Genomic DNA, 24,050 nt, shown 5'->3' on the forward strand with positions numbered 1-24,050 from the left:
ATTCCAGGGGTAATGAAATTAATCCATAGTATACAGGTGCCGAGTGTCTAGTCTACATTTTTCATTACGATACTAGACAGTAAAGTTAAAATGCACAATAAGGTGTAATATATAACTCATTGTTTGTGCTTCCTGTTCATCCCCCCTCCGTTCTGAGGCGATAGGAACATCGCCAAGTCAGTGCAACGCTCGAACACAGCCAACTGAAAAATGCACGTAGCTAAATGAATGCAGCAATCAAATGTTGAAATGTATATATAAAAAAACCTATATATAGATGGGATATCACAATATTACAATACTATCCAAATATGCACTGGATAAAATGTATATTACGTTCATATTTCGTGTGACATCACGTCCGGGAACGGGAGAGTCAACCAGGAAATTCAAATGACTGCAGTGCTAATGGTTGTTGTCGAAAATCTATAATAATCACAGATACATTCAGTCAATACTGGATCTAACTAAATGGATTTATGGATTGGATACACATTTATGGACATTTCAAGCCCGCCAGACCAGAAAGCTTCGGTTATTCCAATTCATACTGTGATGTTCTACCGGGCCGGGGACAAAAAGTGAGTGCGTTATATGATATTATGTTGACTGCTGTCTTTTCCCTTTATTTTTCTTCTGAGTGCTTTGTTTACATGAACAGCCACCACTGTAAACACATTTTTTTTCACCGATAGACTATGCAATGCCGCCCCCCGTAGGATCTATAATAATCAAATTAATTAATAAAAAAACGAACGTTCGAACATCCGTTCGAAAAACCCTGGCGAACGTTCGAACCCTAAAAACAGGGTTCGGGGACAGCTTTACTGGCTTCTGTAGTGTGTACCGTTAGACCCCTGCCACTGGCTTCTGTGTAACATTACACCCCTGCCACTGGCTTCTGTGTACCGTTACATCCCTACTGCTACTGGCTTCTGTGTACCGTTACACCCCTACTGGCTTCTGTGTACCGTTACATCCCTACTGGCTTCTGTGTAACATTACACCCCTGCTACTGGCTTCTGTGTAACATTACATCCCTACTGGCTTCTGTGTAACATTACACCCCTGCTACTGGCTTCTGTGTAACATTACATCCCTACTGGCTTCTGTGTAACATTACACCCCTGCTACATGCTTCTGTGTACCGTTACACCCCTGCTACTGGCTTCTGTGTACCGTTACATCCCTACTGGCTTCTGTGTAACATTACACCCCTGCTACTGGCTTCTGTGTGCCGTTACACCCAGGGGAGGAAACTAACTTTTTGGCTTACCAGCCAACTGGCGGCGAGTATCTGATTTTTTTTACCAGCCAAACAGATTTCTTACCAGCCAAAAAAAATCGCTAATTGTGATAATTACTTCTTTGTATGTCTTCGTCTAAATTGATTTTCAATCATAGTAATAATCACACCGTGTCTCTACTCTTTAAAATATTTATTAGCATAAAACATTAATAACAGTGTCTCTACTCTTCACAATATTAGCATAAAACATATTAACATGAAAGAGGGATCTATTCTGGACTGGGATGGGCTGAACTGGGCAGTGAAAGATGCTGGGTTGGACTGGGTTGGGCAGTGAAAGAAAAAAACCGAAGTATGTTGTGAAGTGTATAGATAGATGTGAAATGTATAGATGTAGCAGTACTGTCCATCTGTATGTCGTGTATGTCATATGTTATGATGAATTGAAAATGGGGGACCCTGATGTAAACAAGACGAAAGTCTTTCTCTGGTCTGCATCCCCTTAACAATTGTGTGTATTGAGCCGTACTGTATTGTACCCATTCTGCAATCTGTTAATACAATTTTCAATCAATCAAGTTAACTTTGAACCTCGGTTGTCAAGCCGCGTCAATGTTGTGTATCTATTGGGGATCTATTCTGGACTGGGATGGGCTGAACTGGGCAGTGAAAGATGCTGGGTTGGACTGGGTTGGGCAGTGAAAGAAAAAAACCGAAGTATGTTGTGAAGTGTATAGATAGATGTGAAATGTATAGATGTAGCAGTACTGTCTATCTGTATGTCGTGTATGTCATATGTTATGATGAATTGAAAATGGGGGACCCTGATGTAAACTAGACGAAAGTCTTTCTCTGGTCTGCATCCCCTTAACAATTGTGTGTATTGGGGCGGCTACGTGGCGTAGTGGGCAAGGCGCTCGCCACAAATGACGGAGACGCTGGGCTTGCCTGTTCGAGCCCAGCACTCCACATGGCTTTCAGTTTAGCTGGTCGTTCATACTACTACACATTGGCCGTATTAGGGGGTGGGAAACTGATGGGTGGGGATCGAGCGTTGTGGACAGCGACTCCTACAGGTCGGTTGGTGCGCCTGCGCAGTAGAATCAGGAAGTGTCAGGGGCAGCGTGAGCCTCCCACGCGTTACTCCTCGCCACTGAGAGATCGAGCTGCGCAGGTGAAAAGATGCGACTGCTGTTACCTCAAGTACCGGAGGGGACTTGTGCTATGTATGACTTAGTCCACATTGCAGCTGGCTTGTGGGAGGCAAGAAACAGCGTTCGTGACAGGGGAGGGTTGAATTGGATGATACGAAATTGGGATGGGAGAAAAATATAGAAAATGGGAGAAAAAGTGGATTAAAAAAAAAACAATTGTGTGTATTGAGCCGTACTGTATTGTACCCATTCTGCAATCTGTTAATACAATTTTCAATCAATCAATCAAGTTAACTTTGAACCTCGGTTGTCATCCACATGGCTTTCAGTTTAGCTGGTCGTTCATACTACTACACATTGGCCGTATTAGGGGGTGGGAAACTGATGGGTGGGGATCGGGCGTTGTGGACAGCGACTTGTGTATGCATCTGGGTGGGTAGGTAGGCATCACAACGGTGTTCACTGTGCCTTTAAGACAGCACGGTGGGCTGGACAACAGGGCTGTGAAATACCGTCAGTGTTGTGGTATCGTCAGTTCGGTTGGTGTGTTGTTGTGCACTGGTTGAGCATGCAATAAAACATATAACCTTACGTCGTAGTCCGGTGCGTTTTTGGAAACATTATAGTCATAACAGATACACCTAGCTAACATGGGGCTGGCTGCTTTGAGCGAGCGCGCGCGCGCACGCACGCACGCACGCACGCGCACGCACACACACACACACACACACACACACACACACACACACACACACACACACACACACACACACACACACACACACACACACACACACACACACACACACACACACACACACACACACACACACACACACACACACACACACACACACACACACACACACACACACACACACAGGGCTAACGTTAGCTAGCAAGCAGCTATATAGCTAAAATGCTAACTAGAAGCTAACTACTGTATACAGTTCCAATAGACTAACATACACCTCTGTGATTTAAATGTGTCCTTGCCTTAGACTCGAGGGTTGTACTAGGGTTGGATGCAGTTCCCCGTTGGTCAGTCTGTCTGTTTTCCATCTTCTGCTGTGTTTAACGTTATCTGTTTGCGAGTGCTCCCTTGACTGATGGCTAGTACCGCGGGACTTTTATTCAACATTATATATGTCCGCCGCGGGTTGGCCAGTACTGCGGGAACTTTTATTAAACATTATATATGTCTGTGGGTTGGCCAGTACTGCGGGAACTTGCTCTTGTGGCACTGTCAACTAAAGCGAGCACTCAGAAGACGTGCACCGTTTGCCAGTGACCGTGATTGCAGAATGTTTTGTTTTGTTTTGTTTACTAGTCGCCAGACTGGCGAGTGGTCTCCATGAATCACTCGCCAAACCTAAAAAATACTCGCATTTGGCGAGTAAAGTGGCCTAATTTCCTCCCCTGAGTCCCCAGGCCCTACTGGCTTGTTCTGCGCTTGTTCAACAGCTTTTCTGTTGATGCTCTCGACTCATGGAACATCCTTCAATGCACTTTAAAGACCAATACTCTTCCAACCTATGCACAGTTCAAAGCCATGATCACTAACCATAGTGAGGGGGGAAATGAGGCACGGTGTTGTGTGATGTACCTTTCAGGGGGGAAATGAGGCACGGTGGCGGGTGTTGCACTTTCTTCTTCAGGCTCAGGCTTTTTCCTCTTCTGCCATCTGCCTTTCGACCTCCCTCGGCGGCCTCTTTTCCCCTTGTCCGCATTCGCATTCTTAAAGAGTCCATTTTTGGGCTTGGCATCGTCGTAGATGGTGAGAGGCCTCTTGACACAGCCGTTGGGCGTGTGAGCTCCGCAGTAGGCCGTCTTCTTCACAGCGAAGCCCGGCTCTCCCGTATCGCTCAACTCCCTGATTGGCTCCATCTTCATCAAGAGGCCGGCCTTCTGGGCACAGCTGACGTGGAAGGCGGTGTAGCAGTTGGCTTTGTGGCACTGGATACAAGCCCCCACGCCCTTTTTCTTGCAGACGTAGCAAGTGAGCTTCCAGCGGGCCGGGGGGATGTGGCTGACGCCGTCGATGGGCTCGATAAATGTGGTGTTGGAGAACCCCACCTCGGGGACCCACAGAGCGCACACCACGTGGCCCCAGCGGTCGTCGTCTGTCTTCTTCACCGCTCCGCCCCTGTTGGGGCAGAGGATGCAGCGTGCGGGCTGGCCGGGCGACTGGAGGCAGTGCCGGCACAGCCACTGTCCCTCGGGGATGTAGGGCACTCCATAACACTCCTGGTGCACCGCCAGGTTGCACATGTCGCAGAACAAGATGGCGTTGCTGTTGTGACACTCGCCGTCCATGCAGATGCAGCAGACGGCGTCCTCGTCGATGGGCGCCTGTTGCTCGCCGTCTCGCCCGCGGCTCTCCAAGAACGCCTCCTTCTCGAACCGGTCCACCAGGAACTCGAAGACGTTGTGGGACACCTGGCTGACGCCCTCGCTGCGCCGCTTCTCGTTGACCAGGTCCAGCCAGGCGTAGTCCTCCTCGTCCATGTCGTACTCCGTCTCCTCGTCCAGCTCCTCCTCGGTCTTCTCTTCGTGTTTGTAAAAGGCAGCGGGTCGCTTGGGAACAGCCGGCAGGTTATATTCCACCGGTCGGAATTTCGGCTCCGGAAGCTTAGGACCGGCGTCGCCGCCGGACGACGACGGCGGCGCCCCGGCGGCTCCCGGAGCGCTCGCTCCCGGAGCGCTCGCGCCCAGCGCCGCGTTCCTCTTCTCCCGGCTGTGTTTTAGCCGCACCGACCTCAGGGGGACCTGCTGCCGGGGTTTCCCGGCGTTCTCCTTGTTGCTTGTGCACTCCATCATCTCCTGCGCCACGGGGTCGTCGTCCGAGATCACGCCCAGCCTGTCGAGGATGCTGACCCGGTGGACGCGCCCGTCGATCTCCATCTCCACCATGCGCTGCGCCTGGGAGTAGGTGAGGATCAGCTTGTTGGGAGACGGCTTGATGGGGGACGGAGGGCGCTGCGGCAGCAGGACCCGGTGCAGCCGGGCTTTCTTCCTCATCTCGGAGGATCCGAGTCACTGTGGAGAGAAGAGAAGGGGGAGACCAAGTCAACGACTAGGATGTGCTCGATGGGGTCCAGTAGGGCTGAACGATTAATCGATTTTAAATCGAAATCGCGATTTGGAATGATGCAATTAGCAAATCGCAAAAAAATAAATAATCGCTAATTATTATAATTTTTTTTTTTACATTTATTTAACCAGGAAGTCCCATTGAGATACAAGATCGGTTTGGGAGAGGGAGGTAAGGGGTTTTAGATTCAGTGTGTTGTGAAGTTTAGACTTCAGAGAGGGAGAGTAAAGTACAGAAAAAAAGGTACCGTTGGGTACCGGTATCAATTCCCAGGTAAGAAGAAACATTTTCAGGCTCGGTGTCCCTAAAAGACCCACCTCGTAGGCCAGATGCAAGCCGCATTTTACAATAAACCTCTGTGGGGCTGCTTAAAAATATATATAATTATAATCGCAAATTTAATAGCAATCACAATATCTGTCAGAAAAATCGCAATTAGATTATTTCCCAAAATCGTGCAGCCCTAGGGTCAAGTAAACAAGAGAAAATAAACAGTTAGCTACATCTTCCCTTATTTGATCGTATTGAGCAAGGTTAGGATTCAGAAGATCAAGATCGGGATAGTTCCATTTTTTTTTTTTTTTTAACCCTAGCCCTGTTTCTTACTTGCCAACAATGATGTTGATCAGTGGAGTCCTTACTCGGCACAGTCCATGCTGTTCCTCATACTGGCTCTGGTTAGTTAGCCACAAACCAATGACAAACGTCAATAGGGTCAAGCTCCTATAGACTGTACAAACTAACCGGGGCTCACATGAATTTTTATTCACAGTACACATAAAGTGAGCTAGTCTACAGACAGGAGCCGGCCCCCATTGACTTTCATTGGTTTGTGGCTGACTAGCCGGAGCTAGTATCAGGAACAGCATGGATTGTGGCGAGAAACCACCGATCAACATCATCGTTGGCAAGTAAGAAACAGGGCTAGGGTTAAAATAATCTGAACTCCCAACAATCTCTCACGATGTACAGCTTTTTGTCCAGAGGAACTTGTGTTATGTTTTCTTTTAGAGGTTAAGATACACAGTTGAGTCCGTGTGTTTGAACTATTAATAATAATAATTTTTGAAAAAAGACACACAGTTGAGTCTTAGGACATTCATTTAAAAGAACACGCCAACATGATTGGAAATACACTTTATAGGAAGACACAGACAAGAACATAGATTACCAATTTCCTTTGTGCGTTCAGTAAAAAGCCATCCGGCTGCAAGCTAGCCTAGCTTAGCACAAATGCACAAAGGCGGATACGGACCAGCTAGCCTATAGCTGTTGGCCAAAAACCGTTCTCCCGAGTTTTAAGCTAGGCTAGTGGTCTGTATGCGCTTCGTTTCATTTGTGCTAAATTAGGCTAGCTTGCAGCCAGATAGCTATCAAGTTCAACTGAAAGTAGAGAGGAAATTGGTATATCTTCTTGTCTGACTCTGGAGAAGATGGTAAAGTGCATTTCCCATAATGTTGGTGTGTTCCTTTAAGTGCAGCCACACTCGTGCAGCATAACTCAATACCATGCTACAACGTAGGTAGGTCTGCTTGATGCCATCTACGATCCAATATACAAGGTATGTAAAGGTGGAAGAACAGATCCCTACCTTGCATAAAACAAAAAGTGTCCGAAAATAGCCAAAGTCAGGAGAATAATTAGAGGCTAAAATGCTCACAAGATAAACACAGGCTCCCCCACCAGCACGCACAGTAAGGTTGTCACAACTTCTATGGTGCATGGAGATAAAGAGATAACAAATGAATTACCTTCTCAACTTATATATATCTGTATATTAGTGAAACGTGTTAAATTATAGTACTTGTTTACCTACACTGGTGATGTGTTTTACCACTTAGTGATATACAGCACAAACTGCAAAAACTCAAGATCACACCCAAAAACCTAACCCAATTCAACCAGAATAAACCCAAAACAACCCTAACCCATTCAACCAGATCACACCCAAAATAACCCTACCCCATTCAACCAGATCACACCCAAAACAACCCTACCCCATTCAACCAGATCACACCCAAAACAACCCTACCCCATTCAACCAGATCACACCAAAAACAACACTAACCCATTCAACCAGATCACACCAAAAACAACACTAACACATTCAACCAGAACACACCCAAAACAACCCTACCCCATTCAACCAGATCACACCAAAAACAACACTAACCCATTCAACCAGAACACACCCAAAACAACCCTACCCCATTCAACCAGATCACACACAAAACAACCCTACCCCATTCAACCAGATCACACCCAAAACAACCCTAACCCATTCAACCATATCACACACAAAACAAACAACCCTGCCCCATTCAACCAGATCACACCCAAAACAACACTAACCCATTCAACCAGATCACACCCAAAACAACCCTACCCCATTCAACCAGATCACACCAAAAACAACACTAACCCATTCAACCAGATCAGTTCACACCCAAAACAACCCTAACCCATTCAACCAGATCACACCCAAAACAACCCTAACCCATTCAACCAGAAAAACAACCCTACCCCATTCAACCAGATCACACCCAAAACAACACTAACCCATTCAACCAGATCACACCCAAAACAACCCTACCCCATTCAACCAGATCACACCAAAAACAACACTAACCCATTCAACCAGATCACACCAAAAACAACCCTAACCCATTCTACCAGATCACACCCAAAACAACCCTAACCCATTCAACCAGATCACACCCAAAACAACCCTAACCCATTCAACCAGAAAAACAACCCTACCCCATTCAACCAGATCACACCCAAAACAGCATGTAACCCATTATTTAATTAAGTCAATGGAGAGTGGAGCAGCAGCAGCAGCAATGGAGAAGTTATGCTGCATCCGAGAGTATTGTACGGTACCGTTACGTTATAGCTCTGACAGTCAGCAGCACATCACAACAAGGACTAGAGTTTATCAATGGGTGCTGAACCATTTAAATACCGTGGTGGTGGTGGGCGTCTGTCCGACCCAACGATTGATTGAAAACTTTATTTAACAGATTGCAGAATGGGTACAGTACAGTACAGCTCAATACACACAATTGCAGACCAGAGAAAGACTTTCGTCTTGTTTACATCAGGGTCCCCCATTTTCAATTCATCATAACATATTATGACATACGAGACATTCGTGCAACGGTGCAGTTGTCTTTCCTGAAATGAGCCCAAATAATGACCCAGTTGGTGCTAACAATAACATTAGCCAGCAGTTAGCCCATTAGTAGAGCTAGCTACCCCCATTGCCCTGCTGCTGCTGCTACTACTAGCAAATGGCGTCAAACAAACCAAAGAATTGTCTTTTTAAAAGTCAATAAAACTGGTTTCTACAACGATACACATCTTTCCAGACACGGCACATCCTCCGTCGAACATGTGGGTTAATAACGAGGGGGAAGGAGGAACACATACCTCGGGTCTAGAAACAGTTTAGCTAACTAGTTGAAGAAGGCAGTGAGCTATAGCCAGGCAGCCCGTTCAAAGCAATGGCGATACACGGCCTGCTGCTGCTAAGCGGCTGTGATTCCGTGGTGTACACAATGTTCTCATCCAGCGGGCGATGCGTGGGTCTTTTTTCAGTGAAAAGGAACACAGGAGTTCAGTGGCTTCGGCGTTTTGTGGGAGAACTTTATCGTTGTTATCGTGAGCATTATATACACAAACTAGTATTTGTTGCTTCGAGGAAACCATTGACGGGGCTGAAACCGTTGTGGCTTCCTCCTCCTTCCCCACAACAGAGAGAGCAGCAGCAGCAGCAGCGGCGGCGGCGGCGCGAGGAGGAGTGTGTTCTCTCTCTCTCTGTGTGTCTCGCGCCGCGTCGTCGCACGCACCCCCCCAAACACAACAATGCGCCTCACGAGACACAATGCCGCGTTCCAGCGGCCCTCGTGAACCTGTCAGTCAGGTCGGGAAATGTATCATCATGTTGTGACGAAATTGTATTGATTGCAAATTGTATTGACAGATTGATTGAAGATTGCAGAATGGGTACAATACGTTACAATTTTATATTACTTTGTTTATTACTTTTTATATGACTTTATTATTGTTTATTATTGTTTATTATTGTATTATTGTTTATTATTATTATTATTATTATTATTATTATTATTATTATTATTATTATTATTATTATTATTATTATTATTATTATATTATTATTATTATTATATTACTATATTGTACTGTACTGTGAATCTATGCATCCCCCACCCTGTAACCCCCCCCCCCATGCTGCTCTGACACCTGAATTTCCCTAGGGGATCAATAAATGATTATCTTATCTTATCTTATCTTAGCTCAATACACACAATTGTTAAGGGGATGCAGACCAGAGAAAGACTTTCGTCTTGTTTACATCAGGGTCCCCCATTTTCAATTAATCATAACATAAAGGATATATGACATACAACATGACATAAACAGATAGACAGTACTGATACATCTAGACATTTATGACATACCAGATCTACAAATACAGTACTGTTTCTGTGATACAAAAATAGTCTAAAAAAGAGAGTATATACATTTGACGAAGAAACGGTACATTGGAGGTGCAGTTGGGTGGGTGGGGGGGGGGGGGTATAATCTTATTAGATTCCAATTTACAGTATGACGAAAATAAGTTTGGACATCCAACCAAAGTGCAAATTAAACAGTAAAGTACAATAGTATTATATAATGATTAAGCTGGATATAATATATACATTAGTGCTGATTGATTGATTGATTGATTGATTGATTGAACATGTTAATTAACAGATTGCAGAATGGGTACAGTACAGTACAGCTCAATACACACAATTGTTAAGGGGATGCAGACCAGAGAAAGACTTTCGTCTTGTTTACATCAGGGTCCCCCATTTTCAATTCATAATGATACTGAGTAATAGTACTAATCAGATGCATGTACAGAGTTGTAGTATTAATATGTACAGTGATACAGGTATAAATATACACTATGGTAGTAAGTCATACTGACCAAGCACCAGTTTGGGTGCGCCAGATATGTATGTAAAATCTGGACCAATCGGATGCAAGGCAGCACATTCAGCCAGAATATTCAACCTTTGCTTCTTGATGCAGGTGGTTTGTGTGATTTTTAGGAATCCCAGCATGTCAACATTATATTTCCGATGATGTCTCGTGATACTCTGTGTTCATAATAAAGTATATTTGCACCACAAAAGGTGAAGGGTCAGTGAAACATCACAACTCATGAATCAGGTATCATATGGAATCTGCTCAAGTTTGTTTACAGAGTATTTACCATTTGGTCGGCCATTCCTGGTGGTTAACTTGGACATTTCCAACTGTATGAGTTGATGAGGACTGATGACAAGTCCTACCATACAAAGTTTAAAAACATGGATGTTAACACTAAACCTTTGGGCAGTTTTTTCTTCTCTTGAAAAGATTTTCTTAAAATGTTTCTTACAAATAAAAATGTTGATACTTGAGAGACACGCTCAAATGACTGGCTTACACTAAACTAGCGGTTCCCCGCATACAGACCGAACTTGGAAAGTCAGCCTTTTCGTTATAATGCCCATGCTGCTTGAAATTATCTTCAGCTCACACGATTTCGAAATTGAATTGCTGATTTGCCTGCAACAGTTTACAATTGTACACTTTCTCTATGTGTTTATATTTTCTTATTTATATTGTTTACCATAAACTGATTATTTGATTATAGCAATGTGTATTATGAACTTACTTATTAAGTATGTCTCGATGACATTGGAAATTAAGGGGACCTCAATGGGAATAAATAAAGGTTTGAATTGAATTGAATATGACGTGAGTGGCCATGTTGTGGCTTGAACCGTTTGTGAAAAGGAACTCCCAAGTTGCCGTTTTATTAGATTTGTCCCTAATATAATAGGAAGTCAGAAATTCCGACCTCCCGAGTTTATGAGTTAACCGAATGTAACACGAGTCCCACCCGTACGCACAGCGCTACGTCATGACGCAGGGAGGTCACGTTGTAGCGTGGTTGCTGGGGGGACCTTTCACACAAAAGCCCCATCTGTCACACACGATCAATGCACTGGTCCCCCTCTTGCTACACTGACACTGGTCCTCACGAAGCCCCAAACAAACAAAGACTGAACACTAGAACAACAATAGCAGAACCGTTTCTCAAATGCAAAGTTCATAGTTCATATATAACTGTATGACAGCCATAACTGTAATGCATAATGCATGTAATCCTTTTTCTTTTTTACATATCTGTCGATACTATGTACATATCCCTTACTAATTATACCGCTGGCCAGTATGACTTTACTGGGGTCTTTATACCTGTATCACTGTACATAATAATACTACAACACTGCACTATTACTCAGTAGTACTACTTTATATATTGTATACCCAGTTTAATCACATGTACAGTATATTACTATTGCACTTCACATTTACATTTGCACTCTGGTTAGATGACAAACTGTATTTATGCTATATGACATACATTTAAATAAAATCTAATCTAATCTAGTCTGCGGGACACAGCGAATGTGTAGATTGTTGAAACGCGCCTCTCTGTCAAGAGAGAGGGGGGCGGGGGGTGCCCACTGCCCAGTATTAAATAAAAGTAGTGGCATAACATGCAACATCACTGATATCAAAACATACACATTGTCAAGTATATTTGTTCCTAAATTGTATTTTTTTTTCTTTCAGTTGCAAACACGTGGAACAAAATACTCGGGATATTACAAAAAGACACTGCCGCACCCTGTGTGTGGGTGCCCTTCAGGTCAAGAAACCCCGTCGGTTTAGTGATAAGGAGGAGAAAACAAATAACATTTATTGAAAAAAAAAAAAAAAAAAAAAAATAGTATTTACATTAAAGGCGTAATTCCGACTATCGCCAACCACAACACTATCCTATCCGACACTAATTCGGTTTTGAAAATGAATACGATTTTTTCCCCTTTTTTGCAGACGGGTGTTTTCGTTTTTATTGCCCTCTCCTCGCCATGTTGAAGACCCTGCTCCCTCTCCACCCGGTGACGTCATACACACAAACATGTTCCTTCCGTCCGACGCTGCGTGGAGCTGCTCTCACTCAAGGACACGATAAAAGAAAGGAAGAGTCACACACGACACGCCACTGTGCAGCGCGTGGATGCATGTTGGTGCCAAGTGTGGAAAACTTTCGGTTCGGCCGACATGGGATGGGTCTCATTCTCCAACGGACTTACGACAAAAAGGGCTTTCTCTTAGGGCCATTTGAGACCTTTTCGGGCAAGACATGAATATAGACAATATATTATAATATAATATTAATTATATATGTTTTATTGTGACGGTTGGTGAAGCCCGAAAAGGTCTTAAATGGCCCTAAGAGAAAGCCCTTTTTGTCGTAAGTCCTTGGAGAATGAGTTGAATGGGATTTTTTTTGGTCATTTTTTTATTGATGAAAACGCATAATATGGTTTTTACCTATACATTCGGATCAGCAGTTCAGCACCTGCACTGTTGGTGCGTGAGCCTATGGATGTCGCATTGCGTTCATCTTCAATGAATGGACCAATGCAATAGTCTACCAAAGCTCCCCCTCTCTCTCTCTATATCTCACTCACACACACACACACACACACACACACACACACACACACACACACACACACACACACACACACACACACACACACACACACTTCAGAAACAAACATAGTATCAATGAGAGCATCAATAATACACCTGAGTGATGTCTAGTAAAAAAAAAAAAAAAAAAAAATTGGGCCCCCCCCCCAGTGCTGGGCCCTTGGAATCATCCTAAGCTACCCCCCCCAGCTACGCCCCTGGGTACATGTACATGGACATACACAACATACATGACATTTATGGCATAGGGACATATAGGTATTTAGTACTGATACATTTGTGACATAAACGGTATTCAAATATACAGTACTGTTACCCCTAGATCCTGACAGAGTATATACATATGATGGGGAGGGGACTGTACATTAGAAGGGGGTGGGTGGGTGGGAGAGAAATATCCATACGGCGGGGAGGGAATATGTACATGCGGTGGGGAGGAGACTGTCTATTAGCACGCAGACCCCCCGCCGCTGAGAGATCGCGCTGTGCAGGTGAAAAGAGGCGACGGCTGCTTCCTCGAGTACCGGAGGGGACACGTGATGTAAGGCTTCGTCCACATTGCAGCCGGCTTGTGGGAGGCATGGCCTAACAGCGTTCGAGACAGGGGAGGGTAGAATTGGACAATACGAAATTGGGATGGGAGAAAAATAGAAAATGGGAGGAAAAAGTAGATACAAAAAAAAATCATGTGAAACCCAGATTCGGCTCAAACAAGGGACTAAACACGTTTCGCAATTATGCCACATCAATTTGGAACGCCCTACCCAAAGCTGTAAAGGAATGTGAATCCCTACCCACATTCAAAACCGCTCATAAAGAGCACCTACGGGAGGCTGCAATTCGAAACTGGCCACCGTAAATGCCCAAACCCCCCACCACCTCCTAATAGACAGTCTCCTCCCCACCATATATTTCTCTCCCACCCACCCACCCCCTCCTAATGTACAGTCCCCTCCCCATCATATGTATACTCTGTCAGGATCTAGGGGTAACAGTACTGTATATTTGAATACCGTTTATGTCACAAATGTATCAGTACTAAATACCTATATGTCCCTATGCCATAAATGTCATGTATGTTGTGTATGTCATAAATGTCTATATGAATTAATTGAAAATGGGGGACCCTGATGTAAACAAGACAAACGTCTTTCTCAGGTCTGCATCCCCTTAACAATTGTGTGTATTGAGCCGTACTGTATTGTACCCATTCTGCAATCTGTTAAATAAAGTTTTCATTCATTCATTTCATTCATTCATTCATTCCAATGTACAGTAAATTACCAGGTATGGCTTTGTAAATATTCCAATGTACAGTGTACAATGTCCCCCACCCACCCAACCTCCTCCAATGTACAGTTTCTACGTCAAATGGTACTCTCTTTTTTAGACTTTTTAGTATCACAAACAGTACTGTATTTGTAAATCTGGTATGTCATAAATGTATAGATGTAGCAGTACTGTCTATCTGTATGTCATATGTTATGATGAATTGAAAATGGGGGACCTTGATGTAAACAAGACGAAAGTCTTTCTCTGGTCTGCATCCCCCAATTGAGCTGTACTGTACTGTACCCATTCTGCAATCTGTTAATAAAGTTTTCAATCAATTAATCAATCAATCAAGCTAAAGTGTGATATATATTGGGTTGATGTAACGTTCTATTTATTGGTGACCAGCTAACGTGTGATATATTGGGTTGATGATGTATATTTCCTCACACAGCAGGTAGCTTAGTATATTTCGAAGTGGCACCAAGAAAAGCGTATAGCACGCTGGTCTTCCGACGCGTTGACCCTTCCTTCTCTTATAGTCTCCTCTCTCTCGCTCTCCAGCCCCCGAACAGCAAACAAGGAGACAAAGCAAACCAAGTGATTCCCCCCCTCCCTCCCTCGCTCTCTCTCTCTCTGGATCAATCAAATGTGTCATATTTAACCGTTTAGGAACCGCGACCCGGCTGGATCAACACTGTTGTTAATAGTGAACGGTACGTATGTCGGGACGGATGGTGTTTTGTTTTTTTGGTCACGGGTTTGGAAACGTCGTCGAAGAAGGAGAAGTGTGTTCCTGGTCCGATTCTGCCCGTTGATCTCGTTGTGTCGGTTCGTGTGTCGTGTGGTTCTGCCTCCTCGCCAGGTTACACACTGTGTGTCCTCCCTGTGTGTGTCTGTGGCCTAGCCAGGGGAGCTAACTAGCCGCAGCGGCTAGCACACACAGTGTGGTCCGAATGGAAGAGAGAGGGGTGTATATATCGGATATAACCCCGGCATCATCACCAGCACGTTCTAACGTTGACAGGACACTTTGTGAAGTTGACCTAAGCCTCGATTGTTTTGCGATCCCGTGTGACAGAAGGGTTAAAAAGCTGCGTGTCATGTTTTTGTGTGTAGCTGCCCCCCCCTTCAGTTAGCCAGGTTAGCTTTAGGTTAGCTAGCCACCCCCTGACTTGAAAGAAGGAATCCTCGAGCACACACTGGCATTCTTCCTTCTTCTTGCTACTACTACTACTACTACTTCACTTTATGTAGGGATATTTTAATAATAAACCAACAACAACAACGCTTCTTCTTCCTTCAGGGTTTTCCTGGAAGGTATTTTCAACGTATTCACTTTCAAATTTGTTATTTCCTGCTACTCTGGAGAGAAAATGAAGGTGTGCAAACTATGTGGGAATGTGGAATTGGGGGACCCTGATGTAAACAAGACGAAAGTCTTTCTCTGGTCTGCATCCCCTTAACACAGTGTGTGTATTGAGCTGTACACTGTATTATTGTACCCATTCTGCTAATCTGTTGTTAATAAAGTTTTCAATCAATCAATCAATTGAAGGTAAACGTAGGTCAGATGTTGTGCATTTCCAAATAACAGTCTTTTTGGGGGGATGTACTGGTCATAGTAGCTACTAGTGACAGTCTTTGAGTGAGTTTGTAAACATTAGTTTGGTCTGTTGAAAGCAACACCACATAACATCTGCTGACTAGCTCCCCAGACAAACCCGGAAAAGCAGGCTGTCATTGCTCACTTTAGGAAATGGCCTTTTTTTTTTTTTGCTTCTGTTTGCTTGGCTGCTTCTGTCGCAGCCGGTCATTATTATTGTTATTTAATAATCGTTACCTACTACACCACCAAGTCACCTTACACAGCTACTATCAGATGACATGATAATGATTTACGATGATTGTATACAATTATGAGTCTTAATAACACAAGCTGTGTCTTCTTCTGAGTACAATTAAAATAATTAACATTTTGAGTGATGCTATTATAACGAAACATGTGTTTGTGTGAGCCATTATAAGCCACTTATGTTCCATAATTATATTATTTGGGGGGAATTTCAGTGTATTTATTTGTTATTTTAAACGTTTTGCTTGATGGAAATGAAGTGTTCATTTTGTACTTCTAATATCCAGCATAGTTTACGTTTTATTTAGTCATTTATATTGGCATAATTATTCCGGTTGGAATTAGCGTTATGACATAATAACAAAACAAGACCCTGTCAGATTCTCAAACAATATGCATAGAAGTGTTTGTAGTTCCCTATAATAAGTTATTCTCTGTTCATTAATTGAAGTGACACCCTATCCCAGAGTAAACCCATAGTTAAGGTGACTTTTTTTTTTATGGAATCATATTCTCATGTCTTTTGTTTGTTTTAAAGCACCAAGCAATCTGGCGTTTCATTCCAACATATCAGTAATGGGTGCAAATGTCAAAATAAACGTAGGATCTGTAGGTTCTGTGCATGAAGTATAATTAATCTGCAGTTGTTCAAGTTGTGTAATGAAAAATACCAGTTTAGGGTCTGCTTCCTAATTTCATCGTCCTACTTGTACTAATGCAATTAATGTGATTAGGCCAATTGCAACTTAATCTTCCTATTGTAACTCAAAATACACTATTTTACAAATACAGATGTAAGAACATTTCACACAAATATTTATAAAACAATACAAACATATTGTTTGTAAACATTTGTATTGTAGACATGTAAACATGGCAACAAAACATTTCATAGTGCTGGTTGTCTCATATTGTAAAATATTGTGTAAAGAACTTGTCAATTGAGCTATGGCATGCATATTGGATTAAATGTAGCATATCTTTTCTGTCATTTTGTTTTGACTAGATAGTTGATCCATAATTTTTAATGTCACTCCTCTCTCTCTCTCTCTCTAGGTCCTGGGAGAGGTGGAACTGTCCATCAACTCAGTCATAAATGGAGGAGAAGGACAGACAGGCTTATTTTCTGCACGGCCATACACAAGCACATCGACAGCTGCTAGGCTAATGTAACATCCATGAACAGAACACAGTGCATTTGACAACGAAAAAAACGGTTTTCAGCACACAAAACATTTGGCTACGATGGACGGGGAGGAAGAGGTGTCTCATACGAGTGAGGATATCATCACTGACCCTAATGGTTCAGTAGAAATTAAGAAGAGGGAGGCGAAAGGCACATGTTTGAAGATTGCGGGCCAGGACGGCTATGTGTTCAAATCCTACAGCATTACCCCTCGTGAGACTGGAGATACAAAGCCCTCTGCTGGCTCTTCAACACTGGCAAAAGACTATTCCCTCTCTGACGAGGGTGCAGAAAAAGATACATCTTCTCAGGTCGATGGACAACTGGAGTCCGAGAAAGCGAAGGAGACGCCCCCAGCTTCGCCGGCTCTCTCAAGCAAAAACGTAAACACTGATACCGAGGTAACGGCAGGGAAAGAAAAGTCTGAAAGTGGAAATGAAGCCACTAAACATATCAAAGAAGAGGAGATGGATGAAAATGGCATGGGGGAGGAAAGCCAGGAGGATGAAAGTTTATTGTTTGATAGCTCCACGGGCCCCTTCGTCTCACGAGATAACGATGATTATAGTAATTTGCTAAGTGGGTACACAAGCACCCTTTATGATGTCGCCATGGACGCTGTGACACAAAGCCTTCTGTCGTCCATGAGGAGCCATGCTAACCCCAGGAAGAAATCCCCTGCCTGGAACCATTTCTGCATATCCCCACGAGATAGTACCAAAGCAATCTGTCTGTACTGCATGAAAGAGTTCAGCCGTGGTAAGAACGAGAAAGACCTCAGTACCAGTTGTCTGATGAGGCACGTGCGAAGGGCCCACCCCACTGTGCTCTTACAAGACGGAGGCGACGCCGCCGCAAACAATTTGACCGGCCCTCTCTCCTCGTCTCTGATACCTCCCTCCCCGAGCTCGCCAAAAAATGGAGACCTGACAAGTAGCATTATGACTCCTGCCTCAAAGAACACTTCACCGTCCACCTCCGCCGACAGCTCGGACCCGTCATCCAAAGAAGTGTTGTTGCCCAAAGTTGAACCAAAACTAGAACCGTGTACCAACGACGACATTGGCGGCCGTGGCGCGCTCTCATCGACACATTCCAATGAAAACAACGGCGAAGAGGCGACAGAAGTGGGGCCTGAGCGCCTTGCCGGGACTCCGAAAAGCTCAAGCTCTCGCCGGAGATCCGCCGTATGGAAACACTTCTACCTGTCGCCCGCGGACAGCTCCAAAGCTGTATGCATCCACTGCATGAATGAATTCAGTAGGGGCAAGAACGGAAAAGACCTGGGGACGAGCTGTCTCATTCGCCACATGTGGAGGGCCCACAAGGAAGTGGTCATCGAGGAGAACGGACAGGGCAATCACATTCCGCCGCCCTACACAAACCCGCCCTCACTCTTGTCTCGCACACAGCTGCACGACTCTGTGGACATTAAAAAAGAATCCCCCCTTCCCCCCTCCTCTCCGGAAACCATATCAGACCAAGTGCCACACAACGCGGATGAAAGCATGGACATGAAGGAGGAGTCGGACGAGGCGCTGAATCTGTCGGGACAGGACTGCTCTTTCAACCTCTCCTTCGGCGCCCGGGGCGAAGGCGCACTTTTACCCTCCTCGCCGTGCGATCTCTCCGAGGGCCCTGTCCTCAATCAGGACCATTCGGTTTTCCAGCAAAACAAGAGGATCATGAAACGGGTGAAATCGGAAGTCTGGCACCACTTCATCGTGTCGCCGGTGGACCAGCTCAAAGCGCTGTGCCGCTACTGCCCCTGCGTCATCAGCCGAGGGAAACGGGGCGACTTCGGGACGAGCTGCCTGATGAGGCATCTCATGCGACGCCACCCCGACGTCCTTAAGAACCAAAAAAGCACAGACGACAAGGACCCCTCCCCCCAACCGTACGCCACCCTCGCCGCGGCGGCTCCAGCCAAAGACGCCGTCGGCGAGAAGAGGCCAACTCTGCCCGGGTTCAGTAAAAAGACGTCGAAGCTGTGGAACCATTTCTCCATCTCCCCCGCTGACCCCACGAAGGTGGTCTGTTTGCACTGTAGCCGCACAATAAGCAGAGGCAAAAAGACCACGAACCTCGGCACAAGCTGCCTGTTCAGACACATGCAGAGGTTTCACGGACACATTCTCGAAAGTAGTAACAATAATAATATCTCAGGTGATGTGCCGTCTGCTGAGATTCACGTGAAACAGGAGCTCATGGACACGTCTGCGTACGAGGAGAACGGCGAGAGGTTTGATGAGCACCACCCGGTTGCCAAAAAAATCACCAAACTCATCGCGGAAATGCTTGCACTGGATCTTCAGCCATCTGCTATGGTGGAGAACACCGGTCTGAACAGACTACTAGAGTACCTCCAGCCTCAGTATTCTCTACCTTCCTCTTCTTATTTTACCAGCACTGCCATACCAGACATGTACGAGAGGGTGAAGGAGGTCGTCCTCCAGCACCTGAAAGAGGCCGAAAGTGGCGTCGTCCACTTCACAACAAGTATTTGGGTCAGTAGCCAGACTAGAGAATACCTAACGCTCACTGCCCACTGGGCGACATACGAGTCCGTCGTCAGACCTCACGGCCAGGACTTTCACTGCTCCGCGCTCCTCAGTGTCTCGCAAATAGACTGTGATCACGACATACTGAACATACAGAAGCAGCTGGAGTACCTCTGGGACTCTTGGATCACTTCGTCAGGGCTGAAAAAGGGGTACACTGTAACCGACAACAACGCCATCCGGCACGTCCTGGAGGACGGCGACCACATCACCGTGCAGTGTTTCGGACACACGATAGACCTCATTGTCAGTGAAGCCATAAAGAGCCAGCGGATGGTTCAGAACCTCCTGAGCATCGCGCGGAAGATCTGTGAAAGAGTCCACCGCTCGGCCACGGCCAAGGAGAAGCTGGCCGAGCTCCAGAGGGTCCACCAGCTGCCCGAGAACCAACTCGTTCAGGACGTCCCGTCCAAATGGAGGACTTCCTTTCTGATGCTGGAGCGGCTGGTGGAGCAGAGGAAAGCCATCGATGAGATGTCCATCGAGTGCAATTTCAGGGAAATTATCAGCTGCGACCAGTGGGAAGTGATGTTGTCCGTCTGCAACGCTCTGAAACCTTTCGAGGTCGCCTGCAGTGAGATGAGCAACCGCACTGCCACTCTGGGACAAGTCATACCACTCATTCACATCCTCAACCGAAAGATAGACCTGCTGTTCGATGAGACCGTGGGCATAGACAACATGCTCAAGTCTCTGAAGGAGGCCATGGTGAGCAGAATGTCCTCGACGCTGCACGATCCACGCTACACTTGGGCCACCATGCTGGACCCGCGGTACAAAACCTCACTGTTCACGGAAGAGGAGGCGGAGAAATGCAAGCAAGACCTCGTCCGAGAACTAGATTTGTCCCTTTCTACCTCAGTCGAAACCAAGCGTCCGCTGTCCAACGGGTGCGGTGAGGCCCCCACTTCATCCAACAGCTCCTACTCGAACAAGGACAACCTCTGGTCCCTCATGGACGACATTCGACACAAGATAAAACAGGAGGAAAAGCCAAAGTCCTCCGAGCTGGCCGTGCTGGAGTATCTGGAGGAGGACATACTCGATCAAAGCTGTGATCCCCTCGACTATTGGAACCTGAAAAAGTTCCCGTGGCCCGAACTTGCCAAAGTAGCCGCCCGTTACGTGGGCTGCCCTCCCAGCATCGTCCCGGCCGAGACTCTGTTCAGCACGGCGGGCATCAACTGTGCTCTGAATCAGCCCAGGCCTTTATTGGAAAACATGGAGGGTCTGCTGTTCCTCAAAGTCAACCTCCCCTTGATTTATTTTCAGTACTGATGGTGACTTTAACTTAAAAAAAAAAAAAAAAAAAAAACCTTTATCTATAAGGACCAAGTCGCATAGCTGTGAAACGGGTCTTTCTGATGGGCAAAACTGTAAAAGATATCCAATATAGGCCTATACACTGATTGGTTCCTTCTCAATGCAAAGGCTAGACTTTGGAGCATTTATTATTAAATTCAAATGTGTACTACTGTTAAAACACTTTGGAGCTGATAGCATCACAAAGACTCAGTCAAAAGTGTATCAGGGAGGGAGGGTTTATCTAGCTGTAGGGGTTGTTGTTGTTTGTTTGCTGTACATTTATTGTTTTTGTTTTTTTGTGTCTGCTCTCTCCTTGTGCCTTATCCAAAACTACTTCAGGTCAAAAAAATGCTGTAAATAGTTTTTAAGATGCGCAAGTCATGTCATGAGTCTTATGATTATGATGGTTTAAAAATAGATGCTGAGTTTTCTTTTCTGTTTTTTTCCTTTTTTAATGAATGAATACATGGCCCAAAAATAAATGCTGTGACTGAAAGATGTTTTTAAGTTTATGTTATTTAATTCTTTCATTGTGAATTTGTGGCTCATGGTACTGTCGAGTAGAAATAGATTTTCTTTATTTTTACTTGCTGAAATGTTTTTAATGAGTTGTAAAATATCGCTGTATTTCCTAAATAAGCAATTTGTTTGGAATATACAATTTGTCTCTGAAGCACAATTTTTAAGTTTATTTCCAAGGGATTAAATTATGGGTTTATTGTTGAGTAAAACAATGTACTGTACATTTTCTTTTTATATAAATAATTCTGAACCTAATTTGATAAATGTTTTAGCATGGAGACTGGAACCATGCACATTTTGTGGTCATTTGTAAATAAAGGTTTTCCTTAAGTAATACTATAGGTTTTTGCCTTTTGTATTTTATTCATTCACACTGTATGAATGCACTTTTATTTAACAGATTAGAATTGAACCGTTGCTCTGAAGAACCATACAAGTCTGTTTTGAAATTGTTTGCACAGCCCATGTATTTGCAGTTGTGAAAATGTAAATCACTTGGGAGTGTGAAAGTGATATATTACAAGGAACTACTCAACCTCGACTATATGTAACTATGAGTGAACACAACACTAACTCACCATCTTTAGATAATAAAGTTTGAAAACAGCTATATGGTTCTTCATCGGAGGTCATCTCCAAAATTGTAAGGATGAAAGCTCAATTCAGAAAACAAAACACTTTTCCCCAGTGCTCTCAATGAGCTTTATTAATCATCTAATAAAAACACATTCTGAAGTAAATGATAACACCTGTTTTCAGAGGATGAACTCTCTCTGTAGTCAAGCCTATTAAGAATAGGTAAAATGCAGAGAAAAACATTGTAATGGGTAATGTGCAGTTTTAACAACACATGTCATAGCAAGGTGCCATAAATTCGGTACCACAAATTCTAATACATCCAGTAAGGATTTTGGTCATTATTTCAGTGTTGTGGGTTTTACATCAGTAGTAGATTCAGATATTGGTCGTTTGTTTTCTGATGAGACAGTGTTTCAGCCCTCCTCCTTAAAACACTAGAGTGCTTTAGTCATTAAATCAAACACACCCACATGTACTCATGTCAATTCAATTGTAGATTAACTACTTTTTCCAAGTACCTTTTGTTTTTTGAGTAAAAAATATGTAGTTTGACTTATTTCATTGTGAAGTAACTAGTAGTTTGGAAAGCTAGTTTGGGATAAATTTCTCACGTTTAAATTGTCCACATCACAGACACTCAACCTAGACCCAATGTTTTGTATAATTTGGTATCCGCGATTGACCAAAATGTCATCAACCAACCGAGAATAAGTGAGTTTTCCTCTTCAACTCCATCCAACTGTGGTGACCAGAAACACCAACTATGACCTTTCAGAGTTAACCCTTTCACTGCCACACGACAGAAGGTTAACCCTTTACTATCACACTATAGTAAAGGGTTAACCTGCTGTCGTGTGGCAGTGGAAGGGTTAACCGGCTGGCGCGTGGCAGTGAAAGGGTTAACCCTCTGTGTATTGTCGCAGTGGAAGTTTTTTTTTTTATTAAATAATTTTTTTTAGCGTTTATCGCTTTTTCCTGGTCAGACATGACCGACAGATGAGGTGAGGATGAAACGGGAGACAGAGCAGGGGAAGACATTCGGCAAAGGACGCCGGGTCCGGGAATCGAACCTCGGTAGGCCGTTTCGCGACGCAGCGTGTTACATGGTCTGCTACTAGAGCGCCCCCGCAGTGGAAGGGTTAACCGTTTTGGTAGTGCAGCAGTGAAATGGTTAAAACAGGCTGCCTTGGATCTGCAGCAAAGCTGCAAGGCACCTTGAGACTCCAAAAACTGGTCCAGTTAAGGTTGGTATCCATCAGTATGATGGAGGGGATGTACCGATATCAACATTTTGGCCAATACCGATAATTCATTTTCTGAAAATAACCTGTCTTTATTTCGGTTGCTGCAGTCTATTTCAATGCTGTTGTGCATGTACAGGGTCCCGGCTGGTTCCAACAAGTTCAATTTAAGACCACTTTGAATATAATTTTATATATTTCACAGCCATACTGGCAAACATGGATGAAGGAAAAGTACTATGAAAGTACATATGAATTGTTGTTGGGGAACTGTTGTTGGGCTACTTCTTACTTTGCAGCCCAGACATCTCCCCCAAACACATTTAAACAACATAGCTTCCTAATACCAACTTCCTAATCAAATTCATTTTTAACACCTAAAATTCTGATTATTAA

At 44.3% G+C, this 24,050-nt stretch overlaps 2 protein-coding genes across 2 annotated transcripts in view; one reads left to right on the plus strand and one right to left on the minus strand.

Annotated features, from left to right (window-relative positions):
• Positions 1-9,227, minus strand: part of brd1a (bromodomain containing 1a) — a 52,530-nt gene extending 43,303 nt beyond the window's left edge. The window contains 2 exon segments of the mRNA XM_084330121.1: positions 4,010-5,442; positions 8,931-9,227. Coding sequence (XP_084186247.1) covers positions 4,010-5,424 — 1,415 coding nt within the window. The 5' untranslated portion in view covers positions 5,425-5,442; positions 8,931-9,227.
• A 5,793-nt stretch (positions 9,228-15,020) lies between these two features.
• zbed4 (zinc finger, BED-type containing 4) lies at positions 15,021-22,175 on the plus strand. The gene is made up of 2 exons (XM_084330569.1): positions 15,021-15,121; positions 17,317-22,175. The coding sequence occupies exon 2, from the start codon at positions 17,506-17,508 to the stop codon at positions 21,283-21,285; it is 3,780 nt and encodes a 1,259-aa protein (XP_084186695.1). The 5' UTR covers positions 15,021-15,121; positions 17,317-17,505; the 3' UTR covers positions 21,286-22,175.
• The last annotated feature ends 1,875 nt before the right edge of the window (positions 22,176-24,050 follow it).

This window comes from Notolepis coatsorum (genome assembly GCF_963971535.1).
Source record: "Notolepis coatsorum genome assembly, chromosome: 15".
Taxonomy (NCBI): Eukaryota; Metazoa; Chordata; class Actinopteri; order Aulopiformes; family Paralepididae; genus Notolepis; species Notolepis coatsorum.